The sequence below is a fragment of the Pleuronectes platessa genome, chromosome 3 (genome assembly GCF_947347685.1).
Source record: "Pleuronectes platessa chromosome 3, fPlePla1.1, whole genome shotgun sequence".
Taxonomy (NCBI): domain Eukaryota; kingdom Metazoa; phylum Chordata; class Actinopteri; order Pleuronectiformes; family Pleuronectidae; genus Pleuronectes; species Pleuronectes platessa.
In genome coordinates, this window is record NC_070628.1 from 19,286,296 (window position 1) to 19,307,773 (window position 21,478).

Here is a 21,478-nt window from a genome sequence, read left to right on the forward strand (position 1 = left end):
GTACATAATAATCTGTGTTTTACTAATCCAATTCACTTGACTTCTCTGCACTACTAAGCACAATTTAACAACTGTAGTTGTTAAAACTTGATTGAAACCTCTTGTGTTACTTGGCTGAAAAAAAAAATATTGTACTACTGTTTGAACTTGAAAAGTTGTTCACAATTTGTTCTAATAAACGGTCGAGTGAATGCGGGTGTACTATGACTTGTCTCCACTTCCTCCCACTGTCGAGTAATGGAGCCAAAATATCCTGGAAATGAATGTTGCCATTCACTTGTGACCTCTTTTCAGGAAGGCTTACTTACGGTGCATTTGCAACGTTTCCTTCCTACGTACTCGAAGCACAATGATTGTTCTGTTGCTTCATTCCTTGATATCCAGCAGAATTAAAAATAAAATTGTATCAGTTGCTTTAACGGACTGCAGAAATAGCTGACATACAATGTATGAAAAAGTAACACAAGAAATGTCAATCTTGTATATGAAGCCGTATTCATAATGACCACCCCTCCATCGGCATAGTGTTGAGTGGGTAATGAGTGCATTTTCTGTGAACTATCCCGTTACACAAATAGTGTTAAAACAAATTCAGTTTCATTTTATAAAAACTAAATTCTCCATTGCAGATGAACCAGTTAGGATGAACACACTTTCCTAACTTCACTCTGCATGCACCATAGATTGTTAAATAAAAAAAAAAAGCTCTGCACACAAGCAATAAAAAAAGTGACAGTACATTGTAGAAATGTTTGAGGAGGAGTCCCTTAGACGAGGATTAATTCCGAAGAAGCTCCGGAGCATTGGCACAGGACAAGAGAACGGCACAATCCAACAGGCAGGTTTACAACGAGCACATTCCGAGTTAGATCAAATATTGTGTGACTGTGTGTCCGATAATGGGCTCAGTTGCCTTTCGTGACATCATTGGAGTGACAGGGCAGCCGCATGTGGGGTGAGGAGGAGGAGGGACGATCTCTCCCTCTCTCTCTCTCTCTCCCCCCACATAAGTTTACTTTGCCCTTTGCGGGAGATGAGTTTCAGCCTCTGCAAAAAAAAACTTCTGAGAGCCGAGCAGCGGGGACGGGGAGGGAGGAAACTGCTGGGAACACTCTCAAATCAGCCGCATTCAGGATTTATCCGCGGGGCCCTGGACGGTGTCTTGTAGCGGGACTCGGTCGGAGCTCTCCCCGAGCAGCGCGGCTCGCAGCGCGGCTCGCAGCGCAGCGGACCCTCGCAGGGCGACTGGAGGAAACCATATCTGGTCAAAGTATTCGTTGCTGTCACCCGGTGGGACCGTCCGGCTATAAATAGCGCGGGAGGAGGTACGGAAATAAACGCAAAAAAACCGAACGCACACTAGTGCACATCACATATGTGCGTGCAAATAATGGAGCAGGGCAACAGTTTGAAAAAGAGAGAAGTTACAAGTCAGTGAGAATAGAGGAGCTCGGTGGAATATCAGGAATAGTTCATTATTTTAATGTTTCCTTTCCTTTTGTTTTCTTGGCTGTTGGAGACTTCCTGTTAAAGTAATGACACAAGATTTAAAACAAAAAAAACCTGCACAGTTACTTGGAGTCCTGCTGGAGTAATGTGTGATATTTTTTCTTTAATGACCAATTTGAAAATGTCCTATGGTTCATAATTATAATAAATTACTATAATCTGCATTTGCATACGCTCCCAACTTCGGTTAAATTCTAACATCTAATAAAATGGTTGTTTTAGAGGTCAAACATGCTGTAGCTGTAGACAATAACCTGTCTCCTACGTAGTGCATGAATGAGGGGCAGCCGTTGTCCTCAGGCTGTTGCTCTTCGTGACCTTTCATGAATTGGTTAGTTTAAATTGTTGTGGTCCAGCATGCATCTCTCTCCAGGAGATGATTCCTCACTCTTTAGTCCTGCACACCATCTAAAACCTGCATACATGCATCCATTGGTCTCTTCATGATCTCTGAGCTGAGTGGTGCGCCACACAAGCAGCTAACTTGAGACTACGCACTGATTCGTGCTAAAACATTATAACATTTTGACCTCTGCAGAATGCACCAGTGGACAAACCCCAGGTCCCAGGCAGCAAGCCGAGCTGCTGGGCCTCTGAAAAGGTAGATGGTGACATAAGACTCCACACTGGTCCTCAAATTGGAGACTTCACAACACAGTGGCCAGTTTCTGATGAGTTTATCGTCCTTCAAAAAGGGATTGATTAAAGTTTTCAGAGAGTAATATAGAATTATTAAGTTAAATGCTGTTTTATTTGTATAGCCCTATAATAACGACGGACTTTATCACAAGGCACTTTGCAGAACTAGAACAGTTTCCATTGAGTTAGCATGGTGAGGATTGTGGCATCCCTGTCCGTTTGTTTGTTTATTTATTTGTGACCAAGATTACAGAAATATAATGTATTTCTCGGAAACTTGGTAGAAGGATGCAGTTTTGGCCGAGAAGAACCCATAACATTTTGGTGCAGATCTGAATTGGGGCTGATCCAGGAAAGATAGTTACGATAGAGCGTTTTTCAAGGTCTCTCTGGTTTTGTTAGAGGATCATCAGTGGATGTTGTTCAGGGGACTAGTGTGATGCAGCTTGACTGAATTTAAGGGTTAGGGTTTGGCTATTTATTTAGTTAATATCTGTGCTAAACTTAAATCTACCCAGTAAGTGGACACCCTTATTACTAACAGAGCAAAAAACACACACACACACACACACACACACACACACACACACACACACACACACACACACACACACACACACAAACTATGCTGGAGCTTGTCGCTGTCTCTGCTTTATGACATGTGGCTGATGGGGGGGGGGGGGGGAGGGGGCAGCAGGACAGTTGCCTCTCAGCTGTTTTCTTCTGTGCCACTTTTATAAACCAGCACAATTCAAACGACTTCAATCCTGCACTTTCAACGGGGCACGGTCCCAGGAAATGAAAGATTATCTGACCCACGCTGCAGCTAAGGATCCCCCTTCAACCCTGCAGTTATCATCTGGTTAGATCTCCAGGGGATCTCAAGAGGGATCTGGAGTCCGTAGCTTTAATTCAGTTTTATTTTTCTGTCGGAATCTATACTACCTACAGTAGTAAAAAGTTTACAAATCGTGTCAGGGTCAGTTCAGCTAGTTTAAACTCCTACGGTGACTGGGTTTGACAACGGCTTGGAGACGGCAGCAGTATATCTCGAACTCGCCAAGCTGAAGACATTTTACGTGAACTTTTCATGTGCTGCTCCCATGCAATTGTTGTCATGACGGTGTAAGCTGTTTGGAGACATTTACCAGGGAAGGCGTCCGCCGGGCTCTCACTGTGTTTTTCTGTGACAGCTATAAGCGCCACTCTGGAGTTCCTTGGGGTTTATGTTTAAATAGCAAACCAAAAGATTTACAAAGAAAAAATCGTGGTTGAAGCAGCTCAACATACACAAGTGTAGCCGCGTGTGCAGTTGCCACATTAAACCAGGCGCTTGCAAGGTTTTACCCTCACCTGACTGGATGAATAGTCGTGCACCAGTGTTGCAGCTAGAGGTGACTGCAGGGGTCCTGGTTTAGGGGCCAAGTCAAGTGTTTATGACTTAACAGGGAACATTCAGTCTCTGGTCATCGCTGCTTGTTCGTCCTTTCTGCCTAGTGAATGTTCTGGGATGGAGCAGGAGCTTGTAAACCTTATAAATACAGACGCAGGTCTGTTAGATCTCATCGGGGCAGGTCAGTGTCTTCCAGCAGACTTGCAGCGTTATTTGGAGTTCGGCCCAGTTCTTCATCTTTGGTTTTGGAAACTTGTCTTGTCATGAGCTTAAGAGTGAGCAGAACAAAAGAACGGCACGCTTGACCCCACCTTTTAGGAGGTCAGCCAAAACACACTTGCTGACATACTTAAGATCAAAAAGTAAAGTTTGCAGTCACATTTGTGCAGCTCGACTGCCGGATCTCTTGCATGTCAGTTGGGTTTTTAAACTCCATCTCAAACTTGTTCTGCCTAATTTGAGTTAATTCTTATCCCGGCATTGGAGGCTGGCTCAAGTTATTATTAGTCTTTTCATGTGAGGATCTGTCAGTGGCAGCTCACAACTCCTTTCAAAGCCTGACCCAGAGTTGTAAGAGACCTGGACTCTGGGGCAAGCACGTATGACAAGTGTTTGGTGATGTGACCCACAAATGTTCCGCTGCAGCTCACCCATCATCGATTATCTGGTCCAGCAGCCAAACTCTGTCCTGCCATGTAGACAGTTACCCTGAGAGGAAAACGGATCCAGAGTCTCTCCAGCTGAGACAGAAAGTAGGAGAAAAAACACATTTCCACACAAGATATCTGGTTCATCCCGGCTGTGACTTTTAGCCTTTTGTGCAGAGTGTTTGGAGAAGAGAAGCAGAGCTGCATTCTGACACTGAGGTCAGAAACAGGTTATAAACTGGGAGGAAAGAGAGGATTAGTTCAGACAAAGGAACAGGTGCAAATGTGTGCTAGTTCAAGGTTTGCCTGTTGTTATAATCAAATCAAATTTTATTTGTTTAGCCCATATTCCCAAATCCCAATATACCTCACAGGGCTTAACAACCCGTAGAGGGAGCGATACCCTCGCTCCCTAAGCCTCGACTGGAGTGAGGAAAATGTTCCCAAAAATCTTTTAACATGGGGAAGAAAAACGTAGACACCTCAGGGAGAGTCTAGAGGTGTTCCTCTCCCAGGACGGTCAGCAGTGCAATAGATGTTGTGTCTAACAGATAATAATCTAAAAAGAGATTAAGGGGGTTCATGGAAGGCAGAGCGGTAATGACAGCTGTAATGATAGAGGTGTGGTCAGAAATAGTAGTATATGTGGGCAGGCATATTGTCTTTGCAAACAATCTAGCTGTTATCATAATCCACGATCATGTAATGGAGTTCATCCATGTATATCCTGTGGGAAATCACATCAGTGGTCTGTTGTTGAACTTAGGTAAACAGCTGGTTTGTATAATATGGCTTTAGGCAAGTCATTGCTGCCTCACCTGACGTAAAGTCTTTTAGGCCTATTTTTTAATTTTCAAACACATTTTCACGACGCCTTCTACATCATCAACCAAGGTCAGAATATTTAAGCTTCTTACTGTCTGGCCTTTTTTCAAAATGATTATTAGAAAAGTTACAACTCTCAAAACATAACTTATCATTAAGTCTAAGTCATTATTGCCTGAGAAAAAGTGTTTATACCTAAACTAAGGCCTCATGGCCAACTCAAAACAATCTGACTTTTTCTTGTTTGTTTCTGGTTTGAAAATATAAACCAACTCCAACTCACAAAATAAAAGTATTCATGCATTCATTACCTATTTTGCTTTACCTTAAAGGATAGCATGTGGAGCTGGATCCAATCCCAGCTGCCAATGGGTGAGAGTACATCCTGGACAGGTCACCAGAGTATTGCTTGACCTGCATGCAAGATCAAACAACCATTCACTCTCGTATTCACTCCCACGGCCAATTTAGAGTCCTTAATATCTGTTTCACACCAAAATTTTGTAAACGCAGGTTTTTAAAACTTGGGTAAACCTGGTTAAAAAGTCGATTGAGTACTTTCCTGTTGGCAGAGGAGTTTGGCTTTCTGTTTTTCTTTTTGCGGTGAGTCATGTTCAACGTCACGAACGCACCATAAACTGAGGCGGCCTCTAATCTAGCTGTCCTTCTAAAATTACCGTCCTCACCTTGGTGTCATTTCCCATCACTGCCGATTGGAGCCAGAGCTACTGCAGAGTCATTAGACCCGGGAGTGAAGGCCAATTGTATCCATTCTCATTGCACTCAAACAGGCTTCATTAATCAAACCTCAATCTGGATGTCTTGTTTGGACTAAATCAAATTTCCAAAATCATTTCTCCTGAATGTGATGATGTGTTATCATAAGTTTCAGAACAATAGTGTTACATCATCAAAAAAGATAAAGACAAACATAAATGAGTTGATTGGCTGCCTCTCAAACGGTAAGATTACTTACTGTAGCGTTTGTCGTTTGATTCTGAGAGCTGTTATCACTCTTCACTTTACCCCTGAGCTGGCCGTTATTGAAGTGAGTTTGGTCAAGTTCTTACAGCAACAAGCAGCAGCATTGAGTTGATGCATGATTAGTATAAACTATATCTGCCATTTTGTCCTATGCCAGACTAGAGCCAATTTCGCTGACCCTTTAAACACTGTTATTCCACCATTACTGTTTTCTTATTAGCTTTCTCCATCCACAGACATATTTCTTTCTGAAGACTCCTGATCTACATTACAGTCTGTCCGCGTGGAGGGGTCACTGAGGTCAGGGAAGTGTAGGAATGCCTCTCATATCTCTTGCTGTGTTTGTACAGTTTAAAATTAGCATGGCAGCTCTGAATCTCATATCTCAACACACAGCTCAGAAATATAAACCTTGCCAAAAAGAAAACATGCCAAGATATCGTGTTGATTTGGTTGAATGCTAATGTGAACACAAAAATACTAATTCCATAAATTAAAGGAATGCTAATAATTTAAGGGAATGATATTTATGAGTGTGTGCAATTTGGTCCAGAAAAAAAAAAATACCAGCTTCAGTGAATTTAATTGTGGTTTCATAAAGGGACTGTTGGGCCTTGGTGGAGTATGTCAAATCCCTTGTCTGTTTACATATACTTGACCAATAAGGAAGTTCCTGGTCCCTGAAGGTCACTCACTGATTTATTGTAAGAAAATCCATGTAATGACAACAGTTATAACTTTGTGTATGTAAGTGTGCCCACATTTCATGTGAATCTGTGTCTCCAGGTGCGCTGTCCATCATGTCGGTGATGAGGAAGGAGATGGAGAAGTACAGGGACATAGACGAGGACGAGCTGCTGAAGAAACTCTCAGAGGAAGAGCTGCAGCGATTAGAGGATGAACTAGAGGAGCTGGACCCTGATGTAAGTTTGCAATATTAAGTCCATAAGAAGCTGTTCCTGTCACTGTGTTGTTGTCAGGGGAGAGTTAGGAGGTCAGGCATCCTTAACAGTTATCCCTAAGGTAATATACTGCATAATGCAGTCTGTCACTGCAGCTACTTGTGTTTTCATCTGAATTGTTGTTAGCTGGTCATTTCAGTTGTAAGCCAGTCAAACTGAATAGTGACAAACTGGGTAATGCCCTGGAACAAAGGTTATTACTGTTCCAGGGCAGTAGGTTCACTGTGTTACTTCACTGGCAGCTGATGGACAGTGCTTTGAATGCTCTAGATAAAACCAGCGTTTCCAGAGTCAATTTACATGCCTCTGTAGTTGTGCCTCAGTTGGCAGCTGGTTTGTCAGTGTGTGTGCTCAATGGGACCTTTTAGCTGGTTAGAGTTTCTATTATAATCAAATAATAGTAATCAAATTAAAGATTGTATGTAGGGTCACACAGTATTTTTTACAGTTTAATACAACTGATTATCGAGCATAATGAGATTTTATGAAATGTTAGAACAACAATCAACTGTCAGTTTTATCGAGTTGTAGAAACTATACATTAGTTTGAGGGTGAACAGTCATTTCACCCCAATCGTAACAACTGAAATAAACCACGAGTCCTCTGAACTTTTCGTTTGGAACAGCAGAATGGCAGCTACATTTTTCTTTGCTGTTTTCTGATAATTTCCCCCAAAATTGCCAAGTGATCCAGATGAATAAATCCTGAAAATAAAATGCAACTGAATTCTATATATTATAAAGGATTTTTGTTTGAGCAAGTTCGCCGAAAACACATTCACCTACATGCAATGTTTCCTGTGGTGCTGTAAAATTTTAAAGAAAGTAATTTTTAGTTCTTGTAACAATAATGGTATTTCGATATATTGAAATCATCCTGCGACCCTCTCACAACCTCCCGGGGGGGGTCCCGATCCATAGGAACCACTGATGTACAGCATTAGTCTGTTTGTGGTGCAGTTCATGGGAGGCCAGGTTAGGGTATCATGGCTGCAGTCATTGTGCTATAGTTGGTCCAGTTCACCAGTTGTGACTGTGTTTAGTTTCTGCGTATTTACTTTCTTCACCATTTGATACTTCTAAAACGTCTACCTTCATACCCACAGTCATGCGTCATGGGTGGAAGTGGTGACAGCAGCTGTAGTAGCTGGCTCATGAATTTCCCAACAGCTCATAAAGAGCCTGGATTCCCCCTCAATGCCAAGGGGATGACTGGTAGGGTATAATCTGCAGGGCTCAGTGTGTGTGTGTGTGTGTGTTTGTGCGTGTGCGTGCGTGTGCGTGTGTGTGCGTGTGTGCGAGTGTGTGTGTGTGTGTGTGTGAATGCCAGCACTGAGTGACCAGAGCGACTACATGACTTTAACATAATAAACAGGGTGAGGCAGTGAGTGCGTTTGCCTTGTTTGTGCCTGTGTTTGAGGGAAACGTGTTACACAACAGTGAAGTGCCCCTTTTCTTTCCCAGCAGGGCTTCACGTCAGTTCCTCTAAGTCTGTGAAAAAGCTTCGTCATGTGGGAGAAAAACACAATGTCTGCCAGCTGCCCTGTGATGTAGAAGGATAAATGTTTTGTAAATCACCCAGCTAACATTCTGTGGACACATACTGTACTACGTCACAGCTAATGGGCTAGCAGTACATCTGGATCTGTGTACTTCAGACATCATGGTCACATCCTTGTGGCTCTCACCTGTGATCTGTTTTGGATACAGTTTACAGGTATCCAAAGCACTTTGGGGTCACATCTCTAAGGTCCTGTTTAATCTGGAATAGGATAATGCAGGGGTAGCATTTCAAATTAAATCATAGCAAGTTTTTTCATTACAGCTTTTATTGAGCAACAGCGCCCTCTGCCGCCACACCGGGGTTGATGATTTATGTTGGTTGCCATGTTTTTGCAATTAAAGGATTTTCATGTTGAGAAAGTCTCTTGACCGTCTCTTGACTGTGACTGCGTAGTCCAACTCACTGAACTGAAACCTATCTTAACGGTGGATATTACACTTGTTACCCGGTGTCCTGAACCAGAGGAGCTGCGACTACAACAAATATACCAAACTCTGCTTAGAATAATTCTGTATATTTCAAAAGTTTCCTCACTAATTATTGGAGGTGGACTCATAATGACTTCTAAGTCTTTTAATCTTATCTACAGCTCAGCATTATTCTTCCACTTCAGTCAGTCACACACTTGTGTTCTGTCCCCTCTTACTACATTAACATAGAGAAGAACAGACGTTCAGAATGAGGAGTTGGAATGAAAATGGCGCCATCCTCCCTTTTCAAATCAGTGTCCCATCAAGCTATTTTTGAAGCTACTATTTTAAGCTAAAAGGTTGCATAGTGTAAGTGTCAGTTTACGGCCCTCAACTTCACTGTTTTCTTGTTACAGTGACTGTATTTTCTGCAATGTGCAGCTGTGTTGCTACCAACCTGTCTAGTATCAACTAGCTGCTGATCGTAGTGTATCCCAAATCAAAAAGCAGAGTGAATATTGGACTTATGTTCATCAGGTTTACAGAAAGTCTAAATAAAATGCTCATGTTTCACAGTGTCTGTCGTGTAAATCACCAACTCTCCACAAACAATTTGTCCATATCAACGTTTTAAATTGATTGTTTCATTCTCTTCTGCTGGGTTCGGGGGTTTAAATTACACATTTACACAGAAAACGTTGTCTTTTTACACGTCTGAAAAGGGAGCCTCTGTATCTCAGACCAGTGCTCACACACATACTGTCCTGAAGTCCCAGTCATGTGCTCGCTGCCTCTGTGACGCATTTAGTTGTTATTTACATTACAGCCATTTCTGTGAGGCAGTGTGCCTTGTGTCTAAATGGTGCTGTGTAAATAAACTTGCCTTGTCCATAGATCACCACTGTGGCCTGTGAGGGGGGGGGAGGGAGAGAGGGAGAGAGGGAGAGAGGGAGAGAGGGAGAGAGAGAGAGAGAGGGAGAGAGGGAGAGAGGGAGGGAGAGAGGGAGAGAGAGGGAGAGGGAGAGAGAGGGAGAGAGAGAGAGAGAGAGAGAGAGAGAGAGAGAGAGATCAGAGGGAGAAAGTAGAAAGAGAAATACAGTTAGAGGGGACAGGAGGGTCTCATGCTGGGAGCGAGTGTAAGAGGCCTGTTATCTGTAGCTGATAAAACTGTGACATAAAAAGCTTGGCAGCGGTGGTGTTGTCTTTTCTATAAATACTCCTGTAAGTCACGTGAACACAGGGGGAGCAGGTTTATTCTACTTCTATAGACTTTGTAAAAAGGCAGTTTCAATTTTTTTTTTTTATTGTTGGCTGTGTTGGAATGATTATCCTTTTGGAAGCTTCTGGTAAAAGGAGGGAGACTGACGGCAGATGAATTAAGAGCGAGAGGCAAATGAAAGAGACATGGAGTCATGAGGACGGAGAGAGGAGTCCCTGAGTGCTGAGGGGACAGATAAGATATGAAGCTTTAAGTGGCACCTCAAAGAGCTGGCTTTTAAATCTGGCTTTGGAGTGAAAATAACTTGGTATGCACCAAAGCTCTGGGAAACGTCTCGGTCCTATGTTGGAGTAGAGATGTAGGAGTGACATTAACCAGAGCAGAGATACTGCAACATTATCTCTATATCTATCTCACTCTGTTCTATACTGTGATGCTCTGTGTTGTATTATTACTTACTATTGAGAGTAAGACCATATCAATGTTGGACGGATATCGATAGAATTGTGAATGAATACCTGCAAAATGTATTCAAGAATAAGTCTTTACTCTCCCATTGGGGGTCCATGCTTTTAAGGTGTATTTTAATCTTACTAATTACCAACACCAAGGAGGTTACGTTTTCACCACTGACCATTTTTGGGGGTTTGTTGCTGAACGGATTATGATGAAACTTGAGGGAAGGATGCGATGTGGGTTGGGAAAGAATCCATTAAACTTGGGTGTGGATCTGGATCAGGGGACGAACTCAGGGCTTTATTTCTTTTTTCACTTTATTTAACATTGTGACATAGGGTGTTTTGAACATTTCTTTTTCTTAATGCAGAGATCTTTGGGTAAAAAAAATCAGGTTGGGGCGGATCTTCATTCAGTTAATGTGCGGTAACAAATGTTTATTTCAGCTGCATCAGAGAATGAGTATAAGTTTGCACAATATTTTTCTGTCCATGGTTTATGTATCTGATGACTACGATGAAAAGAAGAAAGAAGTGAGACATATTCATGTGCCAGTCCTTTAAACGATTTAAATGCCTGTGCTGGTCTAGAACGCATTGCTACCGGCTGGGATGCGGCAGAAGGACCAGACTAAGAAAGCTCCGACGGGGTCGTTTCAGAGAGATGACCTCCTGGCCCATCTGGAGAAACAGGCCAAAGAGCATCCCGACAAAGAAGACCTGGTGCCCTTCACAGGGGAGAAGAGAGGTGAGAAGTGTCTCATGATGAATCTACTTAGATAAAGAGGTGGTTTTAAAAGCACTGTTGATACAAAGTGAACATATGACAAGAAATGTCCACCCTGTTTGGGTCCTTTAAATATTTAATATGTATGAGTTTATATCTGAGTTATATGACTCTCTACTCTTTCAGGTGTAGTATAGGCACAAGACAAAGTTATGAATTGATAGTAAACCTAAAGTATCTTTGAACTATCAGAGGTAAGTGATGGATGGTGAGAGATACCAGTCATGTCTGTGGGAAACTAGAAGGCGTCACTGCTGTCACTCCCATCATCATCATCTTTGCTGCAGAGGAGGAAAGTGAATTAGTGATGTCCTCTTCTTGCTAAGCAGCTGTAACTTTACTACCAGCGACCAAAGTATTCAAGTACATCTTCGTCTTATGCTTCAGCCAATAAGCAGCCAATTGAATCATATGAACGGTGTGGACATTTGCAAATCTCTCTTTGACCACTCTGTAACAACTCCATGTTGTCTTTTTGCAGCTGCCCTCTTGTACAACCAGTCTGCTTCTAGCTACTCACTTTCAGAGTCTGACCGATTGGTTGGCAGATAAAAGTCAGTCAATATGAACCTTTAACAGATGTATCGGTACCTGCGTTCATGTTTGCCAAATATGCACTGATATCAAAACTTTAATCTTACAGAATAATAAATTACCTGTGAAAAGCGTTCATGGCCACATTCAAGTCAGTATTATATCTTGTACCCGACGGGTCAGGATAACTTGCAAAGTTCCCTCAACCTCAACCTGCGCAGAGGTTCAAGGGCATGGGACCTTTAATAACATGGGAACATAAATTGTCTCCAGAAAATACTATAATATCACAATTATGCAAAACGCCATCAGCTCAGGTTTAGGTGCTTGTGGTCTCATGAGGTTGTCTGTGCATTAAAACTGTGTAATAATCATGTTGTAGGAAAAGAATTTGTGCCTAAAAAGAGGGTGGACCCCATCTTAGAGAACGTGACTCTGGAGCCAGAGCTAGAAGAAGCTCTAGCGAGTGCTACTGATGCTGAACTGTGTGATATTGCAGGTAAGACACACACACACACACACACAGACACACAGACACACACACACACATACACACGTCTCCTCACAGAATCCTATATTTAGGTCTAGATTTATTAGTTCAAGGTAATTTTTACCTTACACATATTCCATGCACCAAAAATATTGGACTGGTTTTAGCTTTTTTGTTTCATCTGTTTTCTAATGTTTAATGTTTATAATACAAACCTCTAAATCTTCTAAAAACATTAACTTATTAATTAAAAAATCTCTGAATGAGACTCATGAGACTTTGAATAAACTTTATTTGTGGAGTTGAATTTGCTGAAATGAAATAATAATAGGTTATGCAATAATCAGTGTGATCACATCTTTTCACTTTTAACCAGCCCCTTTTTTCCTCCATCTAACTCTTCTCCATCCCCTGTAGCACTACTCCCACCTCCCCTCCACCCTTTCCCTTCATCTCTCCATCAGTCCCTCCATCTTTTCCACCTCCTCCATTCCTGCCGGATCTCTTTGTTTGCTAGCTGAACGACACCCGGGGTATATCTGTAGACTGCACAAAGCTTTTTGCATGGGGTGATCCTATAGTCTGCTGTTATGTTCATGTTGACAGCTTGAGTAGAGTCTGTGTAACATATTGAACGCAGTGTTCATTACTACTGTGGTCAGTATTTTGCTGCAAGTACCACCTTTTGTCTGATTCCATAACATGTCTATGTTTACATTTAAAATCAAGAATAATAAGTAAAAAAATATCATGTTTGAATTGAGTTAAGATATACATTTTAAAAAAATCAGGCATATTTAGGAAACTGGAATGTGTGTGAGTGTGTGAAATTGGATGCAGTATGTTTGAATTTAAAGGGACTTTTGTCAGAGCCTAGGGGCAGAATGGACTTTACTTAGTGACATTATAGGTCTAAATAATATGTTATGAAAGCCATAATTTCTTTGCTACCTTGGGATAATCTTTGAACTCATCAAATGATTTTTACAAAATGGAAACGCATATATTTGATCTGCAACTTCAGGCCCCTGTCTGTCATCAGCATGGCAACTGGTTATCAGCATGAGATTGTCTGTAAAATACTATTGCAACTAGGAAAAGAAACGGAAAATGTAGTATTTGGGGAGCAAAAAAACTATCTGGGGTGGTTGAGGGTAACATGGCCACCCCCTTCTCCTCATACCTCACCCAATAAGAGCAGCTTGGTAGCTTTTGTTCCAAGACTGTTTACATCGTTGCAAACACAGTCTGTGCTCCTGATGGTGATAGTTATTTAAATATCATCTTATATAATCTGCCGTCAGTAAAAACACAGCTCAGATTCACAGCAAGGAAAGGTTCTGGATGGGTGACCTCACAGGCTAACACAGTGACGTGCTTTATAGTTGTCATATAGAGGACAGTAATCAGCCAACAGAGACCCGGATCTCAGCTACGGCAAATACACCACAGCTGGAACATGTGTATTATCAATTCAACTACTGCACCTCAAACCTCACATCATATGACTGCATGATTGCTTTATTTGATAGATGGTGTCCGATTTTACCTGCTTGTGATGCTGCAATTGCTTTTGGCATGGTGGTATCTGTATGGATGTAAGACAAATCTGTTGACTGTTTTTCAGCCCTTTGTTCACTTCATCCTTCCTCTGTCTTCCAGCCATTCTGGGTATGCACACCCTGATGAGTAACCAGCAGTACTACGAAGCCCTGGCCAGCAGCACCATTGTCAACAAGCAAGGCCTCAACAGTACATAAAAACACACACATACACACACACACACACACACATGAAATCTGCCAGCGCTACCAGCTTTCTTCACTTGATTCCAACACAGCCTCATCTGGTGGGTTTTCCCAAGAAACAAGTCCAAGAAGCCTGAAACGCAGCAGATCTCTGGGCTGGTTAGAAGAAAATATCACCTCATTGTGGAAAAATGCTCAAGTTGGATTTGGCTTGGATTGGAGTCAAGTGAAATGATATCATCTTGGCAGAAAGTGGGTTTACTTTACCAAACATAATAGGCTCACTCTTTCTTTGTGTTGCACTCCTTCCATGCACAAATATAGTTACACATTGAGCAAATAAGCAGATATAGCCAAGTTTGTATTGAGACATTGTTCTACAGACTCTCCAGGAATATCACTGATTCACCTGTACAAACTTTTAACACTACACATTAAGTTCATACAAATTATATGATACATATATGTATCATGATTTAATAAGTTCAAGGAGGACGTGCCCTGAGGAAGTTCCCTCTTGATCCAGCAGGGAGCCCAATAATCATAAACAATATTCATTATGATCAATGACTGTGGGAAAAAGTTACTTTGATGAATAATATAGAAAACATTGTTTTGTTTGGCATGGACTGTAAGCAGATGCAGTATGTTTACAGACTATTCAGCTGATGCTATTTATGGTGTTCAGTGAACTACATGTAGACATTGGGGAAAGGACTATATGCTTGTTTTACTGGGTCCACAAAAAGAGTGTGTTCTGAAATTCTGTTGTGTCCCAGGTGTGATCCAGTGCACTCAGTACAAACCAGTCCCTGATGAGGAGCCCAACTCCACTGACGTAGAAGACACCCTGCTGAGATTAAAGAGGAACGACCCTGACCTAGTTGAAGTCAACCTCAACAACATCAGGGTAAGAGCTTGTTTGTTTATTTGTGTAAATGTTATGTTGAGGATAGCAAGGTTTAATATGAGGTTGTACATCCAAATTCTATATAAATTCTGTATTTCATAGAAAAGGGTTGCTATATTGTGCCAAATTTTATGTGAAACCCTTACATTTTAATCAAGGATAAATTAATCCTAGAGCTTTTGTTCAGCTGTAATGTTTTACTGGTATTTCCTTCTGTTCACAGAAAATCCCCGTCCCGACTCTGAAGGCGTACGCTGAGGCCCTGATGAAGAACACTGTGGTGGAGAGGTTCAGTATCGTAGGAACCAGGAGCAATGACCCCATAGCATTTGTAAGTTATAGCTGTAACATTCTTATCTCTCAGTAGGTGTTATACTGCTATAACACTAAGTCTGTCTTTTACAAGAAAAAGGGTCTGACTGTCTTTACTTAATGCAAATCCTTTTAGCCTATAAAAAACTAGCTTGGCCCGAGCAGCCTTTCTGTGTTTGTTATTGTGATAATGACATATATTGTATAAATGCCCATATTTTCATCAGCTAGTGCAGTGCCCGTTGTAAACCTGCCAGTTTTCTTGGCCTGTGGTAATGCTACCGAGCCTTGTTGTTAGTGCTCACTAAGGGATAACAAAACAGGCAACCAATATACTGTAACAGAACATTTTATATACCATCTATGGTGCAGAGTGAAGTAAAACAACTTTGAGTTCATCCTACCCGGTTTACCTGCATTGAAGATGTTACAGTCAATGTGTTCAATTAAATCAAACTGAATTTGCTTTATCATTGTTCATGCATGTTGCTTATATGTGTTTGAATTATTTACTCTATTCATACATATCATGTTGGCTATTTCAACATAAAAGCTCTGTGATTTAGCTCAATATAAAGCATTGCAGCAATAAATTGTTGTGCTTTTACTTTGTAGACAAAGATGAAGTGATTCTATGAATGTTGGTGCCATGACAGAGATCAGCACCTGTGAAGCCTGTGACTGTGTAACAGTCAGATATGGTGAAAAAAAAAAAAAAAAATTATAAAAATGATCTGGGGGCGATTTCGACCCGTGAATCGATCCAGTTGTCGAAGAGTGTTGTAGTTTATCTGAGAACGTAGAAGACATGTTCACTGCGACTGTTTATTCAGATTTTATTAATATTGAGCATTTCGCGTGTCAAAACCTTAGCATTAACAATTCACGTGCTAAATCTGAAGCTGATAAGATGAACAGTTTGTGAGATATCAGTTCCACAGACAGAACCCTAACCCTAACCCAAAGACTAGTTTGTGGGATTAGTAGCTAGATAGGTTACAATATAAGTGAGGTTAAACATTCCTAATAACTGGTGTTGCATATAATCAAACTACCATTTACTAACTAATAAAATCTATTCGTGAAAATCATGCTGATTATCCCTTATTTCAGTGACCCAGTAGCCGGATTTTAGAAAAATGGCTGCGAGGCAATGAGCTGCTTACGGTTTGTAATGTGTTGTTGTTTGTTTCTTCAGGCCCTGGCAGAGATGTTGAGGGTGAACACGACACTGAAGAGCCTCAACGTTGAGTCCAACTTCATCACGGGGACTGGAATCCTGTTCCTCATAAACTCACTGCAGTACAACACCACGCTACAGGAGCTCAAGATAGACAACCAGGTACCAACACATAGAGTGCATGCACACTCCTACACACTAACCATGCAGAGAAATGTGTGTGTGGGCGTGTGTGTGCCAGGTCGTGTACACAGACCATCTTTGCCACTTCAGTCTAATGCTCCTAGATTTCATAGTGATGTGTCATAGTGCAGAGTCGTACAGCTGTGACTCACTGCTCGCCCATTAGTTCAACTTGTTAAATGATTCACAGATGTGTTATCCTGCGACTTTCTCTTGCGTGTCATTAGCTTCATTTGGCTCCCTGGATCGATTGGTTGGAATGATACAAAAACGTAATTTAAAAAAAGCATGTTACCCCCCCACTGCTTCGTCCTCTGTTATCACATCCCTCTGTTATCTGAAGTGGTGCTAGCATTCAGAATGCCTCCTCCAGCTCTCTACCATAAATCCCCTTTTTTCCCCCACCACTATTCATCCATCTATTTATGTCGTTCCTGCTCTATCCATCCCACACTTTCTCTCAAATCCAGAGCCAACCGTTAGGCAACAAAGTGGAGATGGAGATAGCCAGCATGCTGGAGAAAAACACCACGCTGTTGAAGTTTGGTTACCATTTCACCCAGCAGGGCCCGCGCCTCCGAGGCTCCAACGCCATGATGAACAACAACGACCTTGGTTAGTCACAGACACACAAACAAACAAACAAACACACACACACACACACACACTTGATGGAGACGAAGCAGCCCTGAGCCTTGAAACCAGGGACATGAACACATACCAACAGATCTGGGAACGTGACAAAAGTCGTTTGGCCTGATTAAAACGTATAACATTTCAAGTACAAACTGTATTCGATGACCGATTCACCCCACCGTGCTTTGCTTAGTTACATAACTAGTACACTGTGTTCTGGCAGCGCTAGAGTTGTTATGTGCATCAGCGCTGACACTCTATCTTCACTATATCTCCTTGAGTTCTACTTTAATCAGACTCGAATACTCAAAGTAATAGGATGATGTCATCAGCTAAAAAGCCCCAGCCAATCAAAGCAGTACCTTCCTGAGTGATGACATCAGCACTAAGAAAGGACTGTTTGCATGAGAGAGAGGGAAAAATGAAACACATTGGAGCAAATGAGTTTTGCACATGGAACAAGATATTTCTTATTAGGCAAGATTATTTATTAAAAAAAGGAGTTGAGTTATTTGTGTGTTTTTATTTGCTCTTCACAACCAGTTTCAGATTAAAGAGTGAGGATACGTTTGTCCTTCTTCTCCTCAACCGAAGGATCAGGATCAAACTTGGAATTATTATCACATTTTAGTTCAGATTATGTTTTAGCTTGTTCCTGATATTTTCATAGTCTGCTTGTATTGTGTCACAAACCATTGAAAAGCTGCATGGAAGTGTCATAATGTGTAATGGTTTTCCCTCCCCCTCGTCATCGTTAAGCCCGGGTTGTCAGGTCTGAGTCGGACGGCTCCTTCACCCTCACTCTGTCTGTTCCGGAGCTGGAGAGGGCCTTTGGGAAAAAGTTCAAGTCCAAGACTAAGTATTGAAAGAGAGGAAAAAAATAAGAAAACCTTTTGAATCACCTTCACGGCACAGTTTGATTGCTCTGCCTCGCCTCTCTTCTGCCAACATCTCCTGGTGGTTTTTCAAACCACCAGAGCTGCTGCCCCCTCCTCTCAGGCTCCTCTGAGGGATTCTGTTGCTTCTGCACAGTACCTATCATCACCTTCCTTCTTTTCCTCTTCTGGTCATCTCTTTGCAAAGGCCTCACTGCCTCGCGTGTTTCAGCTGTTGAAACTATATGATTTGTTGCCAAGGTTTCCAAGAAAGTGAAAGAACGTCTGATCAAAAAGGAAATATTATTTTTGTTAATTAATGCTTTAGCCTTGAACTCCCGTCCATCTGTTCTTCTGAGAAGAACACCTTCATATTACCTTTCAAATTTGGTGCAAACCTTTACTTGGAATCAAGGATGAACTGATTAGAATCTGGTGGTCAAAGGTCACTGCAGCCTTTTAATTTGTTGTCTTTTTAAAGCGAAATCTCAAATGTCAAGATCACCTCGACTTCACACATCCCTTTTGTTGCCCTGTGAACACGTTATCTTAAATACCCATTAAGATTATCCTTTCAAATTTGGCACAAATATTCACATAAACTCACAGATTAACTGATTCAAGTTGTGTGGTCAAAGGTCATAAGATCAAAGTGGCCACACAAAACACTGGCCACTTGTACATGATATGCCAAGTGTGCCTTTAGGGAATTTTTTTTACATTTTAACTGATTAGCTTTCAAGTCAAAGGTCAAAGCTGACCTCGTATTATGTGAATGCATTGAATCTGCAGCGGTTGGTTGAGGGATACAACAACAGGATGGCTTATTTCTCGTCTATCATGCACTGTCAGGAGAAATTCTTCTTCCTCTGCTCAGCCTCTTTGCTCTCTGCTCTTCTCTTCTTATAATTCCTCTTATCAAAAGATGGATTACCAACTTGGCAAAGAGGGAAAATGAGGCAAGTGCCACCAGGCCCCAAACCATGGATGATGGATTATGTAATCAGCCAATCAGGCAAAAACCAGAGTGGATTAATCCAGCACTACCCCAATTACCTTCCAGCCTATGGCTCTTGTTCTTCTCTTCATTCAGCAGCTCTTGCCAAAGCCATTTCCTTCTGCAGCCACTTGTAGTAAAGTGGTGAATCTTTCATCCTTTTGTTCTGCTTCCTGATCTTTTTCAGTTGGCTCTTCTCTACTTTAGTTAAAGATAATGATGAAAAATCTAATTTCAAATTTTGTCTCCCTTTCTTCCCCCTCTCCTCTCTTTCCTCTCCCTCCTTTGTTCTCTCTCTTCCCTTATGTGTTCTACCATCCCTCTCTCCATCTGCAGTAAGAAAGAGAAGGCTGGAGGGAGGACCCATCTTCCCTAAGTGTCGGACGAATGTGTAGAAACCAGGGTTACCTTCAATCCCCATGTTCCCTCCTTGACCCCCGTCACCTTTCCGGTGCCCAGTCTCGTAAACAACCTCTGACGACCCTTCAGAAGACCACGACCCCCACGCCGGGTCAAGGGTTGATAGAAAAACTCTTACTGACAGTTTTAGTAGATATTAAAGGATCCAATGGGATTAATCAGCAGTGTCCTTATGAGCTTTCGGTGCATGCTAAAAAGAGTAATATTATCTTGTTCCCTGAATTTTGTATTTCGACTCTGGTTTTAGTCTTGGACAACAACATCTACAGCTCTTTGTATGAGCTTGTTCTCATCTTGAATCCTTAAGTATCTTAGGAAGTGTCTAGATTTCATATTGAAGGGCTGGAGGTCTGGTTTTTAATGCGCAACCATTTGAGAGGTGATGGGCCTATTTCACAAGCCTTGTTCCAATTGAGCTTAATCAATTATATAAATGTGCTGTAAAGGATTTGTACGGTCATCACTGTTGTTCCCAACAGTTTCTGGTGTTGCTTCAACGTCAGCATATACATACAAGGTATTTCCTACCAACTTTACACAAAAGTCAATGTCCTTTTTTAGTTTGACAGACAAAACTGAAAAAGAACTATAGGAAAACTATAATGTCACACTTTGACCCTGATGTGACAGTTTGATGTTACAGCCGTTTCTCCTACTCTGTTTGAAACTGTATTTTAGTGACTCATGCCCTCAGACTTTCAGTTATAGACAGATTTGTAAACCTGTGAGATTGTTTCTATATACGGATTATATTTATTTCTAACAGACCTGGGAAAGAGTCAGTATCTATTCAAATACTTGGCATTAATTGGATCCATTGTGCTGGATGTGTAATAAAAACATTTTGCTGTAAAACAAAATGTGAATTTTACACGGTTACATTATCTAGCCTTGATATCAGCAGGCTCTACAGAGGAATCCTATAAGCTGCGAATGACAACTGCCAATTGAAGTTTTGTATACTGAAATTGGATAATCTATGAACCCACTGTAAAATATTCTACCAACGACATCTTGTGATATCGAGGTAACTGTGGATGCTTTGACTATGTGCCAACTCGTACAGTATATGAATGGATTCTTGCTGCACTTTAAACCAGGTCTGCTTTGTTGACTGTGTTTGTTTTTATTTACTGGAGCTATAAAAAAAAAAAGTGTGCCTTAACATGAAATGATCGGTACTGTTGACTCACTGTTTATTACGAGTTTCACATTAACGTCTCAGTCGAGGTTTGGATTATATCATGAGTGGATATTTAGACAGATTTAAAAACACAGGGAACCTCTAATGTCTTTACAGCTGTCAGATTGGCAAATCCACAGCCAACTATGATAAATGCTGCTGTTTATCTGGTAACAATTCATTTGATTTCTTTTAATTTTAGACTCAACAGCACAATGAGAAAAAAAAAGAGGAACTAGAGCCTTAATGTCGCTTTTTCCTGAAATGGTCTGCACACTGTTGAGATGAGATTTGTCTGTCTCTCCTACCAACAACTGTACCTGCCACGGACTCTCAGAGATTGAAAACAGTCCGCTAACCCACTTAATGTCACCACTACTCTGTTCCTGTTTCGTCGGTGCTGTGGGCGTTGTGTTGTAAACATTTGAAGACAGTATCTGAATGCTGAAAGGCAGCGAGGACTGGGCCCCTGCCACTCTTTTCTTCTGTCTGGTGTTCTCTGATATTTTAATGCTTGACTCTTGTGTTTTGTTTGATAGTTCACTTCTTTTTTTTTTGTTCTTTTTTTTGGGTTGAATTTTTGATTAGGGGTAAAATAAAGCTTGAAAAATACAAA

General features: G+C 41.4%; 1 protein-coding gene across 1 annotated transcript; it reads left to right on the plus strand.

Moving 5' to 3' along the window:
* Positions 1-1,184: 1,184 nt before the first annotated feature.
* tmod1 (tropomodulin 1) lies at positions 1,185-21,478 on the plus strand. Its single transcript, XM_053418005.1, has 11 exons — positions 1,185-1,325; positions 6,784-6,920; positions 11,199-11,355; positions 12,311-12,427; positions 14,081-14,170; positions 14,946-15,076; positions 15,300-15,407; positions 16,587-16,730; positions 17,222-17,366; positions 18,147-18,246; positions 19,596-21,478. Exons 2-11 carry the CDS (start codon positions 6,798-6,800, stop codon positions 19,633-19,635), a joined length of 1,155 nt encoding a protein of 384 aa, XP_053273980.1. The 5' UTR covers positions 1,185-1,325; positions 6,784-6,797; the 3' UTR covers positions 19,636-21,478.

Bases quoted from the DNA above. Each gene is read 5' to 3' on its own strand.
- tmod1 (XM_053418005.1), top strand. From the start codon at position 6,798: ATGTCGGTGATGAGGAAGGAGATGGAGAAGTACAGGGACATAGACGAG. The intron at 6,921-11,198 runs GTAAGTTTGCAA...GTGCTGGTCTAG, and splicing joins TAGAGGAGCTGGACCCTGAT to AACGCATTGCTACCGGCTGG. The intron at 18,247-19,595 runs GTATTGAAAGAG...CTCCATCTGCAG, and splicing joins AAGTTCAAGTCCAAGACTAA to TAAGAAAGAGAAGGCTGGAG.